Consider the following 22,783-nt stretch of genomic DNA (forward strand, 5'->3'; position numbering starts at 1 on the left):
GTTCCATAAGGGTGCAATCCGGTCGTTAAGTGATGACGTGACAAATCCTACTTCCGGGCCTAAAGTAGTCTGCGTTTAATATGGCTTTTGTGTTGTTAACATGTTTAATGTTTTGTATTTTCTTCTATTTAATCTCAAAACGCTCCTAAAGCATTCAGTGATCACTGTTGACCTCCCTCGGCTTTTATTACCGCTAATCATTTATTTAAGCTCAGTTTTTAAAACCTTAGTGTTATGTATGAACCAAGAGTTATGGTGTGCTATGCAAGCCATCGCCAGTAGGGGGCACCACGCCCAGTTATGTGTGTGTGTTACTTCTGTGTTATCCCAATAAAGAAGAAGTTAACTTGTAAGCAAACGATTATGTGTGCAGTCTGGCTCGGCATAAGCGCTAATAGTGTACTGACACCACAGTGGGAATATAACACTTAGGATGTAACTACAGCCCAGCCCATGCAGCAGTATATGAATGACTAACCTCGTATTGTGGATGGATTATCTTATTCTCCTGGCTGAACTTTGGTCCTTTTACAGCATCCTGCCACGCAATTACATTTGTTCCTGACCACTGAGAACACTCACGTTAACTTTTATCGGGTGTGTCGCTACCCGATAGTGATGGGTCGTTCGCGAACGAAATGGCTCTTAGAGCCGACTCTTTGAAGTGAACGACGCGAGCCGGTTCCTTATTGGGAGCCGTGAGGGTTTTTTTTTTCTTTCTCTCACCCTCTTTTCCGCTAAACTCTGCACGTGCGGCCTGTACTTTGCGCTGGGCAGAGGGGGGAGGGGCGTTAGTTACACTCGCAGTAGCACAGGAACAGAGCATTGACTGTAGAAAACATGGACGACGTGACAGGTCCCCAAAAATGAGGCCAAAACGTCTCTATCGCCCCCTGGTGTCTGGCTGCAGTATAGGTCATAAACCCCGTCTCCTCCATGTTAGCGGATGGGACTGGGGTCAGACTAAAATAAATTAATTCTCCTTAGATAATTTTTTTCCAAAGATTCTTTCTTTTGTTTTCAATAGTTCTCATCACGCTGATTGATGTTCAAGGGGTCTCCTTTCCCATAAGTTTGATTCTAATTCCTACCGCGGTGATGTTAAATTGGGGTGAAACGTCATCATAAGAGCTTTGACTGACAGCTGCAGTCACGGAGAAACTCTGTCTCTCTGTTCGCGAATAGCAGATAGAGCGTAGGCTCTGAGAGGAGGGCCAGCGTTTACGCTACGAAAACACGACCGAGTGTTTTAACCTGACAGCCTGAGGTGTTCTTCAGTAAACTGGACTACCCGACAGAAGGACCCGAGGCCCCGCTGCACTTTTTCGGTAAATTAAATGTGTTTGTAAGCTAATCCGTAACTACCGTCCATAGCTAGCTCCTGAGACCTAGCTAGCTAAAATGAGCACTCGGCTGTCAGGGTTCGTTTAGCTAATCTGTGCAGGTGAATGAATTTACTGAAGAAATCAAGAGAAACACCCCGGGCTGCTCAGTCACTACTTACTGTTACTGTACTTTTATTACAAGTATTATATTATACTGTAAAAGCAACAGGCTGCACCCTGCTTCAGCTCCTGTGCAGAGCTGAATATTAAATGTGCAAACAACAGCATGTTTTCAGTCTCTTGCCACATCTGTAAAGACAGAAACAATTTTTTTAAAAGCTTGTACTTCAGTAACTCCTCATTAATCAGGAACTATGGATTAAAGTACTGTAGTGTACTGTAATACTGTACTGAAAAAAATGTAAGAGAAGAACTTCAGATCCTGAGTGTGTGAGGACAGAAGAATCAGCTTTATGCCCTAAGATTCAGACCTCAGCCCCATCGAGTGACAGCAGACAGATCATCCAACATGTTCATATGTTAACTGTAAAATGAACTGATGAAAACAGTACAAAGGTTAAAGTACCACACGTGCTGTAGTGAAAGCTGCAGCTGTTTTATTGATAAAGTTAAACAAAAACGACAAAAAACAAAAGGATTAATCACTCATGTAACTGTGTCACTATATATCAGCATTAACAGGACCTCAGTTTGGTGTTTCACAAAGCTGCTGATCTCAGACCTGCACAGCTTCCGTTTTAAACACTTGATGTACTCAGCTGCATGAAGAGCATATGAGATTTTGTCTAACACAATTAAATAAAACCTGATGAAGGTCAAAGGTCGTCACTTGTATGTTGAACTACAAACTTGTCATCTGGAATTCTTTCACAGTTTTTTGCAGATAGTGTTATTTACCATAAAGTGATTCAGAGTTATTCATACCAGAGTAACCAGAGAGGATCACATATTTTTAAATATATAACTTTCTACAGGACAGAATATAATATCTTTATGTAAAAGTCCGGAGCCTCTGGGGAGTATCAGAGTATTTATAACATTACACAAAACAAAGGTCTCCATCACAGTGTTCATGAAATGCTGGGTTTATCCATCTCCTGGGGCGGGCCTACGGAGGAGTGCTGAAGATTTCCCTGTGAGGGAGCTGCTGGTGAAGATCATGAGTCCTGCTTGATCACTGCCATGAGCTTCAGTCTTCCTGGTGTTTCTTAAATGATGCCTCTTACAGCGGGTCAACAGAACTTATGGCACAGGACAGCTGTGATGAAAGAAAGGGAAGATGTTTCTCCAAACCTCTGGACCCAGGAAACCCAGCTTAGTCCTGATGGTCTCCCTCACTAGTTTATCTCCAGGGTAAATGTAGCTGTTGATATAATATGGACTCTATTATTAAATGAAAAGAACAAATTAGACTACACTACTGAAACCTCATGCTGTTGTTTTTAAAGTCTCCATGTTACCAGGCTGTAGAGGGCTCTGAAGATTTAAACAGTTTTAGATCCATTACACTCACAGTCTTATGTTAAAATCTCAAAGGACAGCATTATATTTTTGATATTAACAGTAACTCTGGGCCTCTGTGGAGTGTGCAGCTGATCTCATCGCTGTCTAAAAATGGATAAAAAAACACAAGTGTTGAAGACTATTAAGAGTAGCAGGTGTGTAGCATCGCTAACTAGTTAGCAACAAGCCTCCAACACAGTGCGTATGCTAGCGGCTAATCTAACTAACGAATTAACAACAGAGTGATTTTAGAACTATAAGATGATAAGCTGTGTGTCTTTTTTTATAACAGTGACATGGTTGTATTTACCTTAATTAAACTAGTCGTCAGTCGCGGTAAACCAGCAAAAAAACTCGAGCAGCCGGGCTACGTAAAAAGTGTAGGGGGCGTGTTTGCGGTCACGTCCAGCGGGTGTGTGGGCGGGAGCGTTACACAGTCGCTCCACCTCAAGTCACTACTGCGCAGACTCTGGCTCCAAATTTGCAAGATGGCAGCCTCCACAAGCGGGGTATTTTGGCTTCATTTTTGCACAATGGTAGGAGGCGGGGTCGCGTCGTCCATGTTTTCTACAGTCAATGGAACAGAGCCAGAGAGAAAGAGAGCGAGGGACAACAACGTCACATTAGAAAGGTATAGTAATCATCCACTATTTTTAGTTGCAGATGATAAAGGATTCAGAAATCATACAGGCCCATATGACAGAGAATGTGCATCTTCTTTTTGTTTTAATATTTTAATTTATATTTAATTGTGTTGTGGTTTGCAGTGTTTTGTGTTGTTTCACGTTAAATTTGTTTAAAAGGAAAAAGCTGAAAATTTAAATAGTTAAAAGTTTAAAATGTAAATAGTTGTTCTTTGTATTATATGATTTATTTATTACATTTTATGTGGAGTGAATAAATAAAGTATATTTATGGTGGCCCTTAGAGACAAAGGAGTACAAACTCCAAAACATGTACAAACTCCAAAACACGTAAAAACTCCAAAACGCGTAAAAACTAAGAAGCACGTACAAACTCCAAAGCACGTAAAAACTAAGAAGCACGTACAAACTCAGAATCACGTACAAAAGACAACAGAAGTGCTCCAGGATGCTAGGGCGCAGTGTTGAGCGTTTGTTACCTAGTGGCTACACAAGCCAGGAAGTATCAACAACCGGATTTGGTGTGTGGTAATAACAGGTAAATTAATATTTTTTTAATTATTTGAATAAATATGAGTGCTTGTCTATAAATACACAAACAATACGCACATGCTTTCAATTGTGTAATTTAAGTGATCTGGGTAGCTCTGTTTTGGAAGTTCAGTTAACACTAGAAATGTGTTTTGGAGTTTGTATATGCTTTAGAGTTTGTACGTGCTTTGTCTCTAGGGGCCATATATAAACATATATAAATAAAACCACTTTTTTTTTTACATTAGTAATTCCTTTTCTGCATAATTTTATATTATTGTTAATGATTAAATAATTAAAGCAACAAAACAACCTGAAGAGCCGGTTCGGAGCCGAAAGAGCCGGCTCTTTTTAGTGAGCCGAGCTGAAAGAGCCGGATCTCTAAAAAGAGCCGGAAATCCCATCACTATTGTGTTGTGCCAATCCCAATGCAGCAGCTAGAGTTAAGGTAGCAGGAGACACCTAGACAACCTGCTAAGCTTAGATAAGCTCAGCAAAGAATCCAGATACCATAACCTTGCAAACACAGGAACAGTGGCGAAAAGACAGACAGTGAAGTGTGCTCTAATTACACCTATATACACCAAATATGAAATAAAGAAAGGCTTTATTACATACAGTACATGTCATTATGTATTTCTGGACAAAATTAATCAAATGATAGTTTTCTTCAGGACTATAGCCATCCTCATGCATCTCCCCTGGCTCAATGTTATCCCTCATCACATTCTCCAAGGAAGAAGCTGAAAGAACATATTGAGGCTACACTACGTACACACAAATAATGCCTGCCAACCCCCTTCATGTCACAAAACACCCCGAGTGCTTCACATAGAAAAGATTTCTCAGTCAAGTCATACATCAGGTCCAGGCAGAAGCATGTCCATGCTCATGTCTCCTAATGATGATAATGATGATGATGTCAGAGTTCATCGTGGCGCAGCGGTTCCTGGCTGGGCTGGATGAAGACGCCCTCCATAGTACGCCACCAGTTGTGCTGATTGGGGGAGCTCATGCCGTGCACCTCCCGCTGTCCACGTATGGGGTGGCCGTACTGTTCGCCCGTCACACTCAGGAAGACGTCGGTGCCCACGTGTTTGAAGCGCACAGCCTCGTCGCGCTCCCAGTGAATGCCTTCACACTGAACCGTCCACACGTCCAGGTTGTCACCCTCGCCGTTCTCTCCGAAAGCACTCACCTCCTGTGGATGGTGCAGAGGAGAAGGGAAGCATTTGTACCCTGGTGAACATCCACATGTGTTTAAAAGAGCAAGAGAAACAGTTGTGTGTGTCTGACCTGGTTATTAGACAGAGGAGAGCTGAAGTGGTGTGTGTGGAGGTTTCGTCCAGTCTTCATGTGTGTGATGCGAATGGCCTGGCCACATTTGATGGGAGCACCACGCAGACATGGATTGTTGGGCTTCCCACGAATCTGCCAGTAGCTGTTGGCATCATCTGCGTTCTCCACTCCAGTTACAGACTGCTGTCCACTACCTACACACACACAAAATTATATCATTAAGTGTCATTGAGGCATCATGCATTTATAGTACTTTCATCTTGAATTATTAATTACTGTTCCACCAATGAAGAGTGCTCAGTGCATGCAAGCCTGTTAAGATTCAGCAGCCAAGTAGACAAATACTTGTTGTTGAGCATTGTGCTCATAGAACAGGCTATATGCCCATTATATACAATTTCATTCTCAAGGTTTGCTAATATAATGTGACGGCACCAAAACCTTCTGCAGATGATCTCCAACTCTGCCCATTTACTTCAATAACAGCCTGCATGCCATCGAGATCACCAATGAGATGTTATGGCACAGCAAGAACATTACTAACCAAAATAACAACGTAAATAACGTTTCAACGTAACTTTATTATTCCATGAGTTATTTACAAGTTTCTCTTTGTTCACAGCCATTGACATGTCAAAGAGGTTAACACGTGAGGAGCGGATCAAAATTGTGTTGATATCTGGTGAACGCAGTAACCGGGTCATTGCAGCAGATTTCAATGCAAGACACCCTACGAGACCACCCATCTCCCATGCTACAGTTAGCAAACTGCTTGCTAAGTTTTGTGAAACTGGTTCAGTGTTGGATGTGCCCAATATGTGGACGCAAGAAAACTGTCACTTCAGGCCCCTCTTCTGTGGAACCAGCTTCCCTTTTGGATTCGGGAGACAGACACTATCTCTACTTTTAAGATTAGGCTTAAAACTTTCCTTTTTGCTAAAGCATATAGTTAGGGCTGGACCAGGTGACCCTGAACCCTCCCTTAGTCATGCTGCAATAGACGTAGGCTGCCGGGGGATTCCCATGATGCATTGAGTTTTTCCTTTCCAGTCACCTTTCTCACTCACTATGTGTTAATAGACCTCTCTGCATTGAATCGTACCTGTTATTCATCTCTGTGTCTCTCTTCCACAGCATGTGTTTACCCTTTTTTCCCTTCTCTCACCCCAACCGGTTGCAGCAGATGGCCGCCCCTCCCTGAGCCTGGTTCTGCCAGAGGTTTCTTTCTGTTAAAAGGGAGTTTTTCTTTCCCACTGTCGCCAAAAACATTGACTACCAAAACAAAACTGAAATGCTATTTGGAGGAAATGTATATTGCCATGATTGTTATTGGGTTTCTGCGATAAGTCAGGCTCTCTACTTCAGGTTCTGAGCGCACTCACGAGAAAAGGACTGCATCATCCCTTTGAGTGTGGGCTACTCCAATCAGACACGATCTAATGATGATAGAGATGACGATGACAACGACAAAAATCCAAATAAGAACATCAAAACAATATAACAGCAAAACGTGGTACTTTTGCAAGTAGGACAAGAGTTTAATGCAGTAGAAAAATCACTATTAACATTAATACTGATAGCGTAAAAATGTTACTGTCACACAGCCTAATATAGGAGACGTAGAAAACACTTCACTTTTGTCTGAAGATCACAGTGAAATTAATTAGATTCATTGATTCATTCATTCTTGGTGTATGTCCTGTGTCCTAGTAGTTGTAATAAGCAGTATAAATGAGAACCATCCATCCATCATAAATGAGAACAAGCAGCTTAATTCTGTATTTAGAATTATGTATGAAAACATTTGGCCATTCTGCATCACCAGCTGAACACATGCACATTCCAGTGACAACACAGTGCAGTCTCAGCTGGTACTTTACAGCTGACAGTGAAGTTGAACAGCAGTCTAATGCACTTAAACATTCAAGAATCTCTTGCAGACAATTTTGAACCAAAACACATAACCTGCTCCCAACCAGGTTACCATGGTGAATAAGTTGCTATGGTGATTTAGCTGGGCAAAAAGAGGGCCAATTTTTTGACATAGAAAGAAAGGCTTTAAGGTCAACATAGCTCACTACCCCATCAGACTCGCTCAGTACACAAGATTATTCAACATCAGATCCTGTCACATCCACATGTTGAAGATCTTGTGTAAAAGTGGACATCCCTGTTCAGACTTTAAGTATATATTTTATATTGTTATATATCAGGGATGTCACCAGAATTGATACTTATGACACCCTTTGATATAATATTTATAATAATGTGTATTTATTTAATTATCTGTCAAGTACCACTGGCATGGTAGGGAGCTTATGTACCAAGGCTGCAGTTTTTCCAGAACAGATGAGTCTAGCATACACCTACAATTGTTCTTGTCCATCCTTACATGCTGATAGGAAAAGAGCAACCACTAGCACAGGAAAAAAATACACGTGGAAGACTGCAGCTAGTGCAGCTGCCATTACAGCTCTGCCCAAACTCACTTGCAAGAAACCAGTTTTGTTTTGTTTTTTTTACTGAATCATATTCCAGATATAGTTATAAAATGAAAATTGACATAATTTGTAGACTCTCAGCTTTCATTTGAGGGTTCCACATTCAAATTGGATGAACTGTTTAGGAGTTTTAGCTCCTCAACATGTGCCACCCTCATTTTAAAAGGGACCAAAAGTAATTGGACAATTGACTCAAAGACTGTTTCATGGGCAGGTGTGGGCCATTCCTTTGTTATATAAATATCAACATCATCATTAGAGCATAGAAAAACAAAACTAATATGTTACATTACTAAATCACTGAAGCTTGAGATGCTAGCTGCGTTTCCCAGAGATTTCACTTGAAACCACTGTGAGACCTTGGCCCACCCTATCATGTGACCTACTGAGGTCACTTGACATAAGGTGTGAGTTGAGGTTTTGAATGGGTTAGAGACTCAAGATGTTCCCACCTGACAATACCACCACATCAGCACTCATATAGTAGAAGAAAACTAGAAGCAAAGACATTGCAGTGTGTGTTTTCAAAGTATTTTCCACAAAGTCTCACCCTTTCAAACTGTTGCAACATGTCTTTCTGTATTATCTGTACATCTTTGAGCTTCTGCACTGATATGTCATTAAAATGGTGGTAAAAACCGACAAAATGATACGGTCTTCAACCCAGCTGCAGCAGTAACGGCATAATGTGCCAGGTTACGAAAATCAAGCCGTACATGACCTGCAGGAATGCCAGCTTGCAACAGTGGACAGGATGTCAACTTTGTTGTATGATGCTGCATGATCTCCAACTTCTCCTAACTAAAAGTTGCAATAAAGAAGGGGGTGGGCATGTTTTACTGTCTCTGCTGCCTGCAGAGAATAGGTTTTTACCTTTACCCGTTTTTCTAAAATGAAAGATACTAAGCCATTTGTCTGTCCATTTTACAATCACCAGCCAATATAAAGCCCAGATTTGTAACTGTGTGCTTAATATGTGGAGCTAATTACCCTTTATGTTAAGCTAAATAAATATTCTATTCTGTGATGCAGCCTGTCAAACTTATAATGTTCTGACTACAGTTAGATTCAGTGTGGAGTTTGAATGTTCTCCACTGCCCTTTGTGCAGACTAGTGACCTGTCCAGGTGTGCCCTGCCTTTCTCACTATTACAGGTGAGACAGTTTGGTCCATATATAAATGTAGACCACCACATTTCATTTAAGCAGCTTTACAAAATCCACAGTCATCTTTATACACATGTCTGATTTCAATGGTTCAAAAAATTAACAGACAACTGACTGACAAGTAGCTTGATAGCTGGGTGAGGCCCGTTCTACTGTCATTCCATAACAAATGAAGCAGACATAATATCTACATCTGAATTCAAAGTGTTTTGTCATTTAAATGTGAGACCCAAAAGAGACGTTAGTGCAAGCTGCCTTGACATCAGTTAAAGTCTAGGCTGTTCTATGATTTCAGCTGTATTCACTTCTAAAATGACTTATCTGAGAAAGTTTGACGTCACATGAGGCTAAAGTGGATGTGCACTTGTCCCAGGCTGGCTACACATGTAACAAGCATTACCTCGCTTTCAAACCAGCAACTTTCAGGGATGAGGCCGAAACACCTGCTAGGATCGTACGATATGAAAAAGAAGTGAGTTTCATAGTTTCAGTGAGTCACTGTTACAGTATGCAAACCTTACTTGTAGCCTCTCTACCAAATGGCAGATGTGAAAGTCAGTCCCCCCCCCCCCCCCCCCCCTTGATGGGGACGACCCCAAACTCACTGACTTAATGGATGCTCTTATAAAGCAGGTAACTCTATAATGCCATACTGCACTGATGGGAATATCAGTTTCTCATTCTTGTGCTTATAGCACAAAAGCAGCACGCTCCCAAAGACTAACTAAGACATGCAATCATAGAGCGAACCTCTTCTTAACTTCAGCGTGGGGAAAGGTAGTCGGAAGTTGTGCTGGGGTTGAATTTCCGGGTATTTTTTGCTTCTACAAAGCTCTTCTAGCACAGTAAGCGCAATGCTGACGCCTCAGAGCTGCTGTACACCGGCAGCTCTCTGAACACTTACCTGAGCCGTACTTAACGTCGTGGGAGTGCAGTCGGACGTTGTGTCTGGTGTTAAACAGTTTGACTAGAGAGCCGCAGGTCACATAGCTGAGCTCCGAGTCTCGTCCTTCACAGCTGGACCACAGCAGCAAGAAGAGCAACGACCTGATGAGCCCGCGGATAGTACGAACCACCTCCATCTTTGTGTCTCTGCTGTCATGACCGGCACTCACTTCCGAACCGCAATGCTGCTTTCCACCAATCACCACTTGACAAGTCCTAAAATACGGAAGACAATGTCAACACGTGATTGGTCAGAATAGGCATATGCGTCGTTATAACAGTTAACGACAAACAGTAGTAGGATTCATGCAGAAGCAGCTCCGCCCCTCACACGTTATTCCCGATTTAAACTGCCTGTGCCTCCGATGATGATGATGATGATGATGATTGGATAACCCTGGTACATTGGCATAAACGTTAGTTGTCCTGGGAACTCAGATGAGCCGAAATAGACAGGATAAGATGTGGTTTTGCCACTCAGATGGATTCAGGTCAAATCTACTTAACAAATACTGTGAACAGTAAAATAAAATAAAAAATCTTCTCAAAAGACGAAATAGCATTTGGTGATGTTTCAGGTCGTCGCTGACCGCAAAGGCTTTTCCTCCAGATAGCTATCAGCTACTACCAGTTGGCAGTGAGGGGAAGGGAGAAGAGAGGGGGGGAGATGGGACACATGGCACCCACCACCTGTACAAATTAACATACACAGTAACCTGTCTAGCATAGACGTGTTTATGTTTATGTTATCTAATTTAGAAGCGTATTTCTATACATATGGTAAATGGTAAATGGACTGGTTCTTATATAGCGCTTTTCTACTCTTTCTGAGCACTCAAAGCGCTGTACACAACTTGTACATTCACCCATTCACACCCATTCGCACAAGCACATTTTTCTAAGTGCTTTCTAAGGTAACATTCACACACACATTCATACTCCGATGGATGCATCGGAGAGCAATTTGGGGTTAGTATCTTGCCCAAGGATATTTGGCATGCAGACTGGGGAAGCCAGGGATCGAACCACCAACCTTCCGATCAGTAGATGACCTGCTCTACCACCTGAGCTACAGCCACCCAAACATACAAGACAGAGAAAAAATTATGTATTAATTATGTATTGTCTTGACCACGAAAGTGCACATATGTTCATGCCAGTGCACTGAATCATTATGCTGTCATCATTGATAGTCAGCTGTCAGCCTCTGATCTCTCTTCTGGCCTTTCTGAAACTTTTAAATAATATAGTTATTGTCACTTTGTATCGATACAATCCACTGTGAAACGCTCTTTTTTATGCGTAGCAAGGTGTATCGGAGACAGTTATAACTGCTGTGATAACGGTTATTTTGTCTATCTTATGCTAAAAAAAAAAAAAGAATGGTTTGTAGGAACCTTGACAGCTACTTCACTGAATAATATTACTCTGAGATTGTAGACAGAGATGCTTGAATCTCTGGACTGGAGCCAAGTACTGAGTCCTAGACTTTGTTGCTGAAAAGATTTCTATCCGTCTATCTATCATAGATATAGATATATTCATTCAGTTCTCTTGTTAACAATGCAAAATACAAAGAGTGATTTAAAAAGTACATTTCTATAGAGTAAACTGCGCTCACATCTATCAAGAAATAAGGGGCTAAGCTACCGATATCACTTACGTTTCCAATCAACATTTTTTACAGTTATAATAAGTGAGAATTTTTTTTGCAAAAGAATAAAAATAAATGTATTAAAAATATTACTTATAAAAACGGTTGTTGAAAGTCGCCTTTACTCAAGGGAACACAACAATGTGGCGTAGGAATTAGAGAGTGAGGATTCAGATGTGAAAAGAGGCCGTGAACGCATCGTGAGGCTGGCCGGACAGGTCAGGTAAGTTTTACCGCGGTGGGGAGGTGCGAGCACTTTGCTTTTCCGGCTCCTGACTGCGCTTTAACCACTGTTCATGGCGATGCCTGACCTATAATCGGTGTGAAAGTTTGAGAAAACAAAGACAGGAGGCTGTTGTCTGTGTCACAGACCAGCACCGACACCAGTGAGAAGGTAAGTCAGCGAATGAGTGAAGTTTGAATAGGAGGGGAACAGATGGACTTCCAGTCTAAAGTGCTCTGTGTGTTGTGGTCAAGCCGTGTACTCCCAGCTCTGCTACCCTCATCATGTGTCGGTGCGCTTTTGGGACCTGGCGGTAAAGGCGGTACCTTGTGCTGATGTACAGGCGCCCTTTGAAGAACCTGTGACCAACATAAGAGATTAAGCTAGGAGTCCTAAATAGTGTATATTTTGTGAGCCTTGACTCATGGGGAGTCTGAGCTAAGCTCTGTAAAACTACAAATCTCTCCTTTAGTTTACTTATTGAGGAGTGCTGCCATGAAGCAAGAGAAAAAAACGCCCTATTGTGCAATGTCATACTGAGAATATTCTAGAAATATTCACAAATAACGTAAAAATGAAATTATTGTGAATGTTCTCTGTTTAAACAAAAACAACAAAACAAAAAAATATCTGAACTTGTGCTCATTTCCCGTCATTTTACTCATGGAATTAGCTGTTTTGCTACAGTTCCCTTAAGCTTTCCCAGTTTTTACAAATAACAATTATATTAACTTAATAAATGGAAGATGCCTCATGTAGACAGCCTTGACTGAAAAGTCTGCTGGTGTGAGGCATTCACCATTTTAATTATGGCAAGAGTGCTGCTCTGCAGCCAAATGAAGGACAAGCGCTGAAACCTTGACCTGACTGATGAGATGTGAGACTGTTGCTGTGTCCCAATTCGGGGTATGCACGCTTGAAGTACGCATTTTAAGTGCGGTTACGTCACCGCCACGCGACGACGGCTGTCCCAATTCGAAGTGTACTTGAAATGCATACTCCAAATGCGCCGTCGATTTCCCCAAATATCAAGCGTGGTCCGGTGCACGCTTCGTGGTCCCATATATCCCACAATTCATAGCGCGGCGGTGGGTGTGGATAATTTTGCCGCAAAATACGGCAGAAGGGAGCGGCCAAGAGTGAACTGTCAAAAGTAAGTACTGAATATGACGTCACTTATTCATGTGCGAATGTTTAATAACGAAGAACATTAAAACATTGCTGTTGGCCACATGTCGGCAAAGTTGTGTGACACTAGTGATGTTTGTACTTTTAGCATTAACTTGGTTTTAAAGCCTCTACTTGTAAATATACATATAGACGACCTTAATCTTACAGAGAATCTGATGATTTTATGGATAATTAAAGTCAGTCATATATCCACAAACACAACAAGCTGAAAGTCAGTGATATATATATATATATATATATATATATATATATATATATATATATATATAATCTGACAATACTATAATATTGGCCATATTATATTTACATTACCATAGTGAGATGACTTTAGTCTCATGAACAACATTAACTAATTATTATTTACTAGCTACTCTTAAATGACTGTTCAGTACAGAAATGAAGCCCAACAATCATGTTTTACAGTCCTGTGGTCTCAGCCTCAGATACTCAACTAATCAAAGTGATGTCATGACAAAAATGAATGACCAACAAAACAATTTTCTCCTTCATTTCTGTCAAACAAAGCTGTATGTAACGTGTCTCGCGGTTAGTATCATGGTTGCTAGGCAACCTGAACAGCGCGACGAAGCATATACCGTCCCATTTCACAAGCCTCTCACTTCCGCACTTCCCGTACTTATAGTACGCACCGTCCGTAGTACGCGTAGTGCGCGTACTTCAAGCGTGCATACCCCGAATTGGGACACAGCAACAGTGGATTGCAGTCAGCTGCACCACACTTAGTGGCAGACAAGCCTACAGTGGGGACCTGAATTAAAGACTCCAGTGACAGAGAAATAGACTTGGTCTGATGAAGAACATTTTCTTGTACATCACATATAAGAAAACAAGAAAGCTAGGAAATATTTATGTGGATGATACTTTCCCATTCTTCAAAATCGCCTCAAAGGTGTTGAGAGATTATTGTATGTGCTGGTTAGTCCAGAGATCTTTTAAGAAGACATGGTTCCTCTTTCATCTAAACCAAGCACAAAATTCCAAAACTAAGTTTAAAATAGCCTAAGCACAGTCTGGACCCAAACCTGCTGAGGTGTGAATGGTCAGTGTTTCCAGCATAAAGCAGTTCTGAAAAGGAAAAACAAGCCAAAATTCCTCCACAGCAGAGTTGGTGGGTATTCGGTATACCAAGTATTTATTGGAGCTCCTGTGTGGAGCACTGACACAGCAGTGCAGACTGGATAATCACAGTACTTTTATTATCTTAGAGGGATAATTTTGGAATTCGTAGACATTTAAATCCAAACAGTTTACTGTTCTTCAAATTGAGTAAAGACTCGTGGTCACCCACCAGCAGACGAAGAGTTGGCTTTACAGCATACGTTTTGCATTTATGACTCAATTAATGGAATTACATTACATTCTGAATTTGTTTCATCCAATTTTTGTCATCTGATCATTTATTAAAGTTCTCGCTGTAGCTGATATTTTTTTCTTGGACCTTGGCAAAAATTCAAAAGTACAGTGCTGTCATGATTTATGGAAAGCAGTGAAACTGTATCTGTGAACCTGCAAGGAGCAGAGGTATTCAAGGTGGATGAGTTTAAATACCTGCAATGGCAGTGCCCAAGAGAAGTGAAGAAGAGAGTGCAGGCAGGGTGCAGTGTACAATAATGAAAAGGAAGGTTTATAAGTAGGTAGTGAGACCTGCCATGATGTATGCGTTGGAGACGGTGGCACTGACAATAAGACAGAAGGCCAAACTGAAAATGCTCAGATGAGCAATCCAGGATTAGCAATAGGTACATTGGAGGGACAGCTCAGTCTGGGATGAGATGGTTTGGACATATGCAGTGGAGGGAGAGTGTCCAGTTTATCCAAAGGATAATGAAATAATGAAGATGGAGCTGCCAGGCAGGAGAAAAAGAGGAAGACCTCAGAGGAGGTTCATGGATGTAGCGACAGATGAGGATGCTGGGACAGGGTGAGATGGAGGCAGATGATCTCCTTTGGTACCCCCTAAAGGAAGCAGCTGCGAGAAGATGAGGAATGAAACTAAGGCCTGTGTTTTTATTATAGAGGTGCTGTAAGTTCAGATCTTGGTACTATGCCATTGTAATCCTCTCTGTTTCTCTTGGCAGAAAGTCAAAGCTGCGATGTTTTCAGGAGTCTCCAGATTTGACCGAGTGAGGGAGATGCCACTCTATGACCAGGTCCCAGCGGATTCCCTGTATGGGGACCTTGCAGTACCTCCACCTCCACAGCTCCTGCATGGGACAGTGCCAGCTGTCAGCTTAGACTCCCTGCCCCCTCCCCCTCTACCTGAACAGCCACCTGTTGGACCTGAAGCTTTCTATCCCCCTAGCAATGACGACCCAGTGGACGAAGACCGTGACGCTATGGACATTAAGCCAGTTCGCCGCTTCATCCCTGACTCTGTCAAGAACTTTTTCCGTGGCAACAGCAGTAACCGTGGTAGCAAGGGTGGGTCTGGCCCTGATTCCCCTGCTTCTTCATCCAAAAAGAGTGCTAAGTGCCACACCACATCAGGAGTCCCCTGCTCACCGCCTCACTCTGCCCCTCCATCTCCCTCCCTTCCAGGCTCCTATCAAGACCGCTATGGTGGCTCTGGAGGCAGCTACACATCTCAAAAGGAGCGAGATGGACTGCTGCTCGGTGCCGAAGCATTTGACTCTGCATCTGCAGTGCCCACCAATGTCTCAGTTCAGACGTACCAGGAGCGGGTGGAAGAATATCATGCACGCTACTCCTACATGAAGTCATGGGCTGGCTTGCTAAGGATCCTGGGTGGTGTGCAGCTGCTGCTTGGAGCTGCAGTGTTTGCCTGTGTCTGCGCTTACGTACATAAGGACAACGAGTGGTTCAATATGTATGGATACTCTGGGCCGCAGCTGTATGGAGGGCTTGGTGGAGGCGCTGCTGCATATGGGTCTGGGGGTTATTTATACACAGGACCCAAGACGCCTTTTGTTCTGGTTGTGGCTGGCCTTGCATGGATAGTGACAGTTATTCTGGTTGTTCTTGGCATGACCCTGTACTACAGAGCCATCCTTCTGGATTCCTCATGGTGGCCTCTAACTGAGTGTTCCATAAATCTGGTGCTGGGTGTGCTCTATTTAGCCGCAGGGTTGGTGTATGTGAATGACACAACTCGAGGGGGGCTGTGCTACTCGCCAGTCTTCAATAATGGAGTGAGCGGTGCATTCTGTCGCACCGAGTCCGGCCAGACAGCAGCCATTGTCTTCATCTTCATCACCATGGTGCTCTACTTTATTAGTGCAGCGGTGTGTGTGAAGCTGTGGAGACACGAAGCAGCCAGGATGAGGAAAGAGGGGCTGGCACAGGAGGTCTGACACACACACAAAAAGCACAAAAATAATATCCACAGCTAAATACCTAACCTGACCTTTAATGCAGAGGCCTGGAGATACTCCAGAAAATTAAAACATTAATTTTATTACATGACAGTGTACCCCAGTAAGTAAACTATCATGTTTTTGCACCCATCCTGTGCTGTTATATCCAAGATAAGAGATCAGCACATACAAAACCAAAACCTAATGCCAATCAATCCTCTAGAAAATAGAGTCAGCATTCCTGGACGCTGTTGTAAGACCGCTTTGTAAGTAATGTTAAGTAATCACCTGCTTCACTGGATGAGACTTTTTTACATGCAACAATTTTATTTTCAGTGTAATTCAATGTTATTTCTATTGCACCAAATGACAACAACAGCCACAGCAATTTCAAAGTGCATTACACTGTTAGGTAATAACCCTACAATAAAACTGAAAAGTAATACTGAGCAGTGATGCTTATCCTGTTGTGTTTTTGAATAGTTATGCCCCCCAAAGAACTAGCCAGCTGTTATTCTCTTTGTCTCCAGTTTTTATTCTAATCTAATATTCAATTGTGTATAGAAAAGCATAGAAAAAAGTGCTTGTATGATTGGGTCAATAAGGCAAGTTGTATTGAGTGTTTAGATGGACTAGAAAAGTGCTATATAAGAGCCAGTCCATTTGTTTATTCGTGTGTTGCACACCTTGATGATTTCAGCATGGACATTAAGCTAAGAAACAATCTGAAGCCCAGCATTCTACAGGGAGAAAGATTATTCACAAGTGGATGTCAAAGCAAATTCAACCCAAGGTCAGATTGTGCACTGCTCAGAGACACAGTAAAACAACCCAAGAGCTTCATGCCAGATTGTACAGGCCTCAGTGAACATGAGAGTTCATGACAGTAGAATTAGAAAAAGACTGAACAAGCGTGGTTTGTTTGGAAGGGTTGGGAGGAGAAAACCTCTTCTATCTAAAGAGAACATAGCATCACAGCTTAGGTTTTGCAGAGGATGTATTTACCCAATGTCAGTAAACTCCTGTTTCTCTTTTTCATTACACAATAGATAAGAACCATTGGCTCATCTGTCCCACTCTCTATAGTAAGTATGAGAAAGTGTTTGAAATGTTCCTGCAGACACCAAGGTGCACACAGTATGTATGATTTGAACATGTGTCTATGTTTACCTGCCGCAGCTTGGTCCATCCTCCAGGGTGTCGGAGCAGACCCCTCTCCCCACCATTCAGCCAGACATCATGGATGCTCCCAACCACTTAAAAGCTGCTCCTCTCATGGCACCAGAGCCAGAGATCCTCCGTGGTCACATACCAGCCGGACACATCCCCAAACCTGTTATTATAGCCGACTATGTGGCGTGAGTATTACAATCTAGGTCTCGTCTTCCAGCTGTGTATTGTGCATTTAACAGGGAGGCCCTAGTGTAGTAGAAGATGTCATGTGTATATTTGACATACAAACAGACTGATTAAACACAGTCCCCAATTTTGTTCTCGTGTTGCAGTGTTTCCCTATTGTAGTGTCTTTACCTTACATTATAAAGTGCCTCAAGGGGACTGCTGATTGGATATGATGCTATATAAATAAAATAGAATTAAATTAAAGTGTTTTAACAGAAATAAAACCTCCAGCAGTGCAATGATGACCACTGTGTTTTTGTACATGGGTATTCTGGGAAAGCAGTATCACACTTATGTCTGTAAATGAAAAATACACAACTCCAAACCACCCAGAATGGTGTGACCTCTTTTAGTTTGTGAACACTCCAGTACAGACTATGTGAATTATGGCTCTTCTAGAAAACTCACTGCTACAAAGGCTGAATAACCATTTCACCAGTGCTACTGTTTGTCACACTTTCATGTTAGGCCCATCTCACACAAAGTGGCATACAGTTCATGTGTAGCATGTTGCACGTGTTTCTGTTTACACCATCTGGTGTCCTCCTGTCGGTCCAGTTACTGGATCAACAAATTTAATGTTGGTCCAGGTTTCAGCATTGCAAGTGACTAGTCATACTGTAGTGATGTCATAGCTTTGCGATGTGGAAACACCATCACATCACACACCAAACCCTCACCACAATCACATCCTAACCTTGGCCCTAACAGCCCTCATTTTGGATTTTTTTTTCTTGAGTGGACATCCGCAAAGCTATGACATCATAACTATGTTTGGTCGGATGCGATGTTGATCCTGGACAAATATTATTATGATGATCCAGAAACAACACCGACACACATCAGATAGACCTTCTGGCCCAGTGTGGGTAGGACTATGAAGTGCTGGTCTTTGGCATTTAATGTGCTACACTGTCAAAGAATGCCCTGTGGAGAATCAAAAATAAGTATTACCACACATTTAATTCCTTTATCATTGAACTCCATTGTTATCCAGAAAGTGTCATCACACAGTGTCCTGCTGGCCTAAATACACAGCCCACCTCTAAATGTGGGTTAAATCCACACTGCAAATAGTACATTATTACTCGTGCTTGATAACAGTTTGCTAAAAACTCCTCTGACCAGCTCTAGAACATTACTGAGCCTTCAAAAACAATTATTTTTTGAGTGCATATTTAAGCTGCTTTCACTGGTTCCTTTATGATCTTAGATCTTTTCATGGATTTGGTGTCAGTAAGACAAAAATTAAAGGTGCACACATGGTTTAGAAAGTAGTTTATTCAGTTACCAGTTTACCAAACTAGCTATTTTCTAAACCATCCTCAGAAATCAGATTTTTATTAGCAGTTTAAGATCAAGAATACGATAAGTAAGATAAGATAAAGGAGGGTATCCCAGTTAAACACCTGTGTTACACATTCAGCTGCCAGTGCTCCAAGAAATATTGTTTCCTTTGCTGTTTCTACAGGAAGTATCCCAGCATTTACACAGATGAGGAGAGGGACCAGTACAAGGCTGTGTTCAATGACCAGTATGCTGAGTACAAAGAACTGCATGCTGAGGTCCAGGCCATGGCCAAGAAGTTCGAAGAGATGGATGAAATGATGGCGAACCTTCCATCCCGGCCCTCCAGCCAAATGGTAATTTTGCTAGCGAGCAGATAGACAGACACACACATTGTAACATTACATCCAGTAACACGTTTGCTTTGTTTCAGGAGGAGGAGCGGATAAATGGTATTTTAATGGAGTATCAGAGGAAGAAAGCTGTGAGTATACATCATGAATTGTTGTCTGTCAGACTGGGGTCTTAGGGAAGGGATACTGTTTCTATAAAAGATATCCCTTCATGTCTCTGCTAACAACAGTTATTATTTTTAATAATACTTAGATCAAAGAGCTGCCCCACTAACACTCTGTTGTGCTTTCATATATTTCGGGGGGGGGGGGGGGGGGGGGGATGTTTTACAGAAAGGTTTGGATAAACCAAAAAACCTGGCAGACACTTGTTCGAGTGCATAACTCCAAACTCTCATCAAACCTCAGAAAAATCTATTTACAACATATGAATTTGTTTAGAAAATAAATGCAGTTTTTCAGCTGAGTCACACTTGTCTCACTAACCATTATATATCGTTCTTGTGTTAGCCTCATATTTTTGTAGTTTCCAGTATTTGTTTCATTATTGTTTTATTTTTATCCATCCATTTTCTGTCACTTCACTGGGCTTGGGTTGCGAATGCAACAGTCTGAGCAGGGAAGTCATTTTTAATTGGACTTTAGTCAAGGAACTGAAACCCCAGAGGTTAATAATCTTTGGCTTTACTGCGCAGCATTAACCTAACATGGTTTTTAATTACAGGAACATCCTCACCTCCCTGACAAGAAAACAAAAAAAAAAAAAAATAAAACCTACAAGCAAACACATAAACTCCTTATAGAAGGGTCATACCTGCTGAAAATCCAAACCCAGTGCACAGTACCCCTTAAAATAAATAAATCATTTAAAAAAAAGTTTAAAAAGTGTTCTTCCCTTTTATTTTAGTGAAAAAGCACAAGTAAATTGTTTAAATTTACTTCACATCCACTGTCACAGATGATAGATGAGTTGGTTTTCTAAGTGTCTCTTTTGCTGTACATACAAATCCTACTACAGGAATCAGAAAAAGGCAGATGCCAAATCACCTTACTGTAGTGTGGTATAGCAGGTGATGGGTAATGGCTTTTGTAGGATAGAAGGCCATAACAATGACAGTGATTTGGAGCTCTAGCTCAGATTAATCATGGCAGCTTTCTTGTACTATCTATCCTGTTTTCATATTTTGACAAGCAAACGAACACAAGTCTGAAAAACCCAACTTGGGACCTCAAATGGTGTGTCACCATTAGGGTTAAAATGTACTGCCTGGTTTCTTAATACTTGTGTGGTTTACTGAAATCTTTGTGAAGAAATGTACTCAATTTTACTGATTTCTGTTTTCCTTGTTAGGACCCAACATATTTGGAAAAAAGAGAGAGGTGTGAGTATCTAAAGAACAAGCTTTCTCACATCAAACAGAAGATTCAAGAGTACAACAAGTCCGTGGGCTACAGCGATGCCAACTAAGCAGTTAACACAGGTGTGCTCAGGTGTGCTCTGCTGCAACACAACAGTGGGACTGTGGTGTAAATTTAAAAAAGACGTTTGTCTCTTCAAAATGAAACTCCCCGTTACTGCTGAACCATAATTCCTGACAAAAGAGGTGACATTATCACATTGAAATAGGTGGAAAACACTGCAGTCACTCCGTCATGATGGATGGTAGACTCACTGTCACTAGAAGGAACATCGTCTGGGATGTGTCGTCATTATAGAGGGAATAGTAAACGTCACGGAAACAGTAAACGTCAACAGAGTGTTGGTAAATGAACATACACACAGCACTCCCCGATAGGTGTAAAAGAACATATTGGGGATTTTGCTGTTTTAGAGACTGTAAGATGGCCATGTTAGCTTAGCATAACAGCAACAACAGCAACTTCAAAAGAACACTGGTAGACAAGCAAAGAGATGAAATCTTCATGTTGGATGTTGCTATGGAAACATTAATACAGTTACTTTTATTCATGAGCAAGATAATAAAGATAGTTGACTGCTTTCCTCTGACTGGACACTGTTTTTTTTTTTAATCTGTAGTTTGGTTTGGGGTCATATGATAGATATGTGTATTTGCCTTATTTTGCATTTAAACATGAAACCTGTGCTCTGAATTTATATTTTTAACTATAATGTAAATTCTGCTTTGTGATTTGTACAACTTTGCCATAGTAAATATGTGTTTAAAATTGGCTGACATGGTGGTGCAATGGTTGGTATGGTCAGTCCACATGATGAACAGATTCTCCACAAGAGATCTTTTAGGTGCTTGAAGTTAAAGCGAGATAGGGAGGTAGGGAACGTATCACAGGGCATTAAAGTTTCCCAGCAGAACCTTGAATCAGTTGACTATTTGAACTCTGACCTGTCTCTGACCACACAGCTCCATGAACAACAAGCTGTCTTCTGGTACCTTTCTTTTGTAACCATCATTAAAGTTTTTTGTTTCTATCAATGTGTGCTGCAGTGCCTTCCTTTAGTGCCAGGTTGTTGTTTTCTACTCACTGTTCATTTCATGGGAAAACCTTTAAAGCCGACCACTCTGTTCAAGGAACACAATATGACTCTTGGTGCCAAAAATCCTTATGCCAACTCCCATGCCCCCTACCTGAAACGGTGCCCATTGAAAGATTGGTAATAAGTTCTGCTTCCAGGGGTTTTAATTTTGCAGATACTCTGATGAATAAACTAACAGCTATCCAAGAACAGCAGACCCAGCGACATTTTCCTGCAGCAGCTGTTCCTGAAAAACTCAGTATTGTCACTCACACCAAATTTAAAATGGACTTTGAACAAAGAGTTTCTCTGCATTCACGTGTTAAGTAGGAGTATTTGTATAAATGAAAATGAATACAAAGACAGCAGTGACACTGATAAATGGGTAAAGGAATAGAACATTTCCTCAGGGTGTGTCTGCTAGAAACTGTCCGAAAAGCAAAGAAACATGCGGGCTACTAGAAGTGGTCTACTGATGCAGGGGTCAAGGTGGCTGCTGGACTCACGCACTCAGCAGAAGCTCTACCTGCAGGACAGGTTTGACAGGTTACTGTTTGTCCCACCAAGTTTCACAACAGTAGGAAGACGGGATGGGGACATCGGCTCAGATTTCAGGTACATCGAATTAGTGCACGAGCTGTATACATTTTAACAGAGATCAAGTCTGGCACGTCGGGATTCGCATTTCTTGATAGTAACCCTGCTTTTTGTCAAAATTGCGGGATAAATAGATGTTCAAAAGAGATTATGTTTGTTATTTTAAGTGGAGCAGATTGAGGGTTCATTTGTTTATAATCTGGTTTTCTGTATGAATGATTAAAAGTATTAAGAGCAATCTGTGCGTGGACTGGAAATAAAGCTCAACCAGTTCCTGGAAGAGTACACGCATCTTCTGCCTGTTTCCAGAAAA

The 22,783-nt window shown here is 41.6% G+C and overlaps 2 protein-coding genes and 1 long non-coding RNA gene across 3 annotated transcripts in view; 2 read left to right on the top strand and 1 right to left on the bottom strand.

Annotated features, from left to right (window-relative positions):
* The window catches only part of LOC146507181 (uncharacterized), a 224,311-nt gene extending 219,124 nt beyond the window's left edge, over positions 1-5,187 (top strand). Inside the window, exon 2 of the long non-coding RNA XR_014877242.1 lies at positions 231-5,187. This is a non-coding gene — a long non-coding RNA (uncharacterized LOC146507181). The remainder of the gene's footprint in view (positions 1-230) is intronic.
* On the bottom strand, positions 4,613-10,134 carry sdf2l1 (stromal cell-derived factor 2-like 1). Its single transcript, XM_085180622.1, has 3 exons — positions 9,895-10,134; positions 5,321-5,517; positions 4,613-5,225 (listed from the first exon to the last, which is right to left on the bottom strand). Exons 1-3 carry the CDS (start codon positions 10,070-10,072, stop codon positions 4,947-4,949), a joined length of 654 nt encoding a protein of 217 aa, XP_085036748.1. The 5' UTR covers positions 10,073-10,134; the 3' UTR covers positions 4,613-4,946.
* A 1,655-nt stretch (positions 10,135-11,789) lies between these two features.
* Positions 11,790-21,828, top strand: marveld2b (MARVEL domain containing 2b). Its single transcript, XM_085179250.1, has 7 exons — positions 11,790-11,983; positions 15,103-16,329; positions 17,388-17,423; positions 17,518-17,696; positions 19,211-19,382; positions 19,460-19,510; positions 20,731-21,828. The coding sequence occupies exons 2-7, from the start codon at positions 15,118-15,120 to the stop codon at positions 20,845-20,847; spliced, it is 1,767 nt and encodes a 588-aa protein (XP_085035376.1). The 5' UTR covers positions 11,790-11,983; positions 15,103-15,117; the 3' UTR covers positions 20,848-21,828.
* The last annotated feature ends 955 nt before the right edge of the window (positions 21,829-22,783 follow it).

This window comes from Neolamprologus multifasciatus, chromosome 12, assembly GCF_963576455.1.
Source record: "Neolamprologus multifasciatus chromosome 12, fNeoMul1.2, whole genome shotgun sequence".
Taxonomy (NCBI): domain Eukaryota; kingdom Metazoa; phylum Chordata; class Actinopteri; order Cichliformes; family Cichlidae; genus Neolamprologus; species Neolamprologus multifasciatus.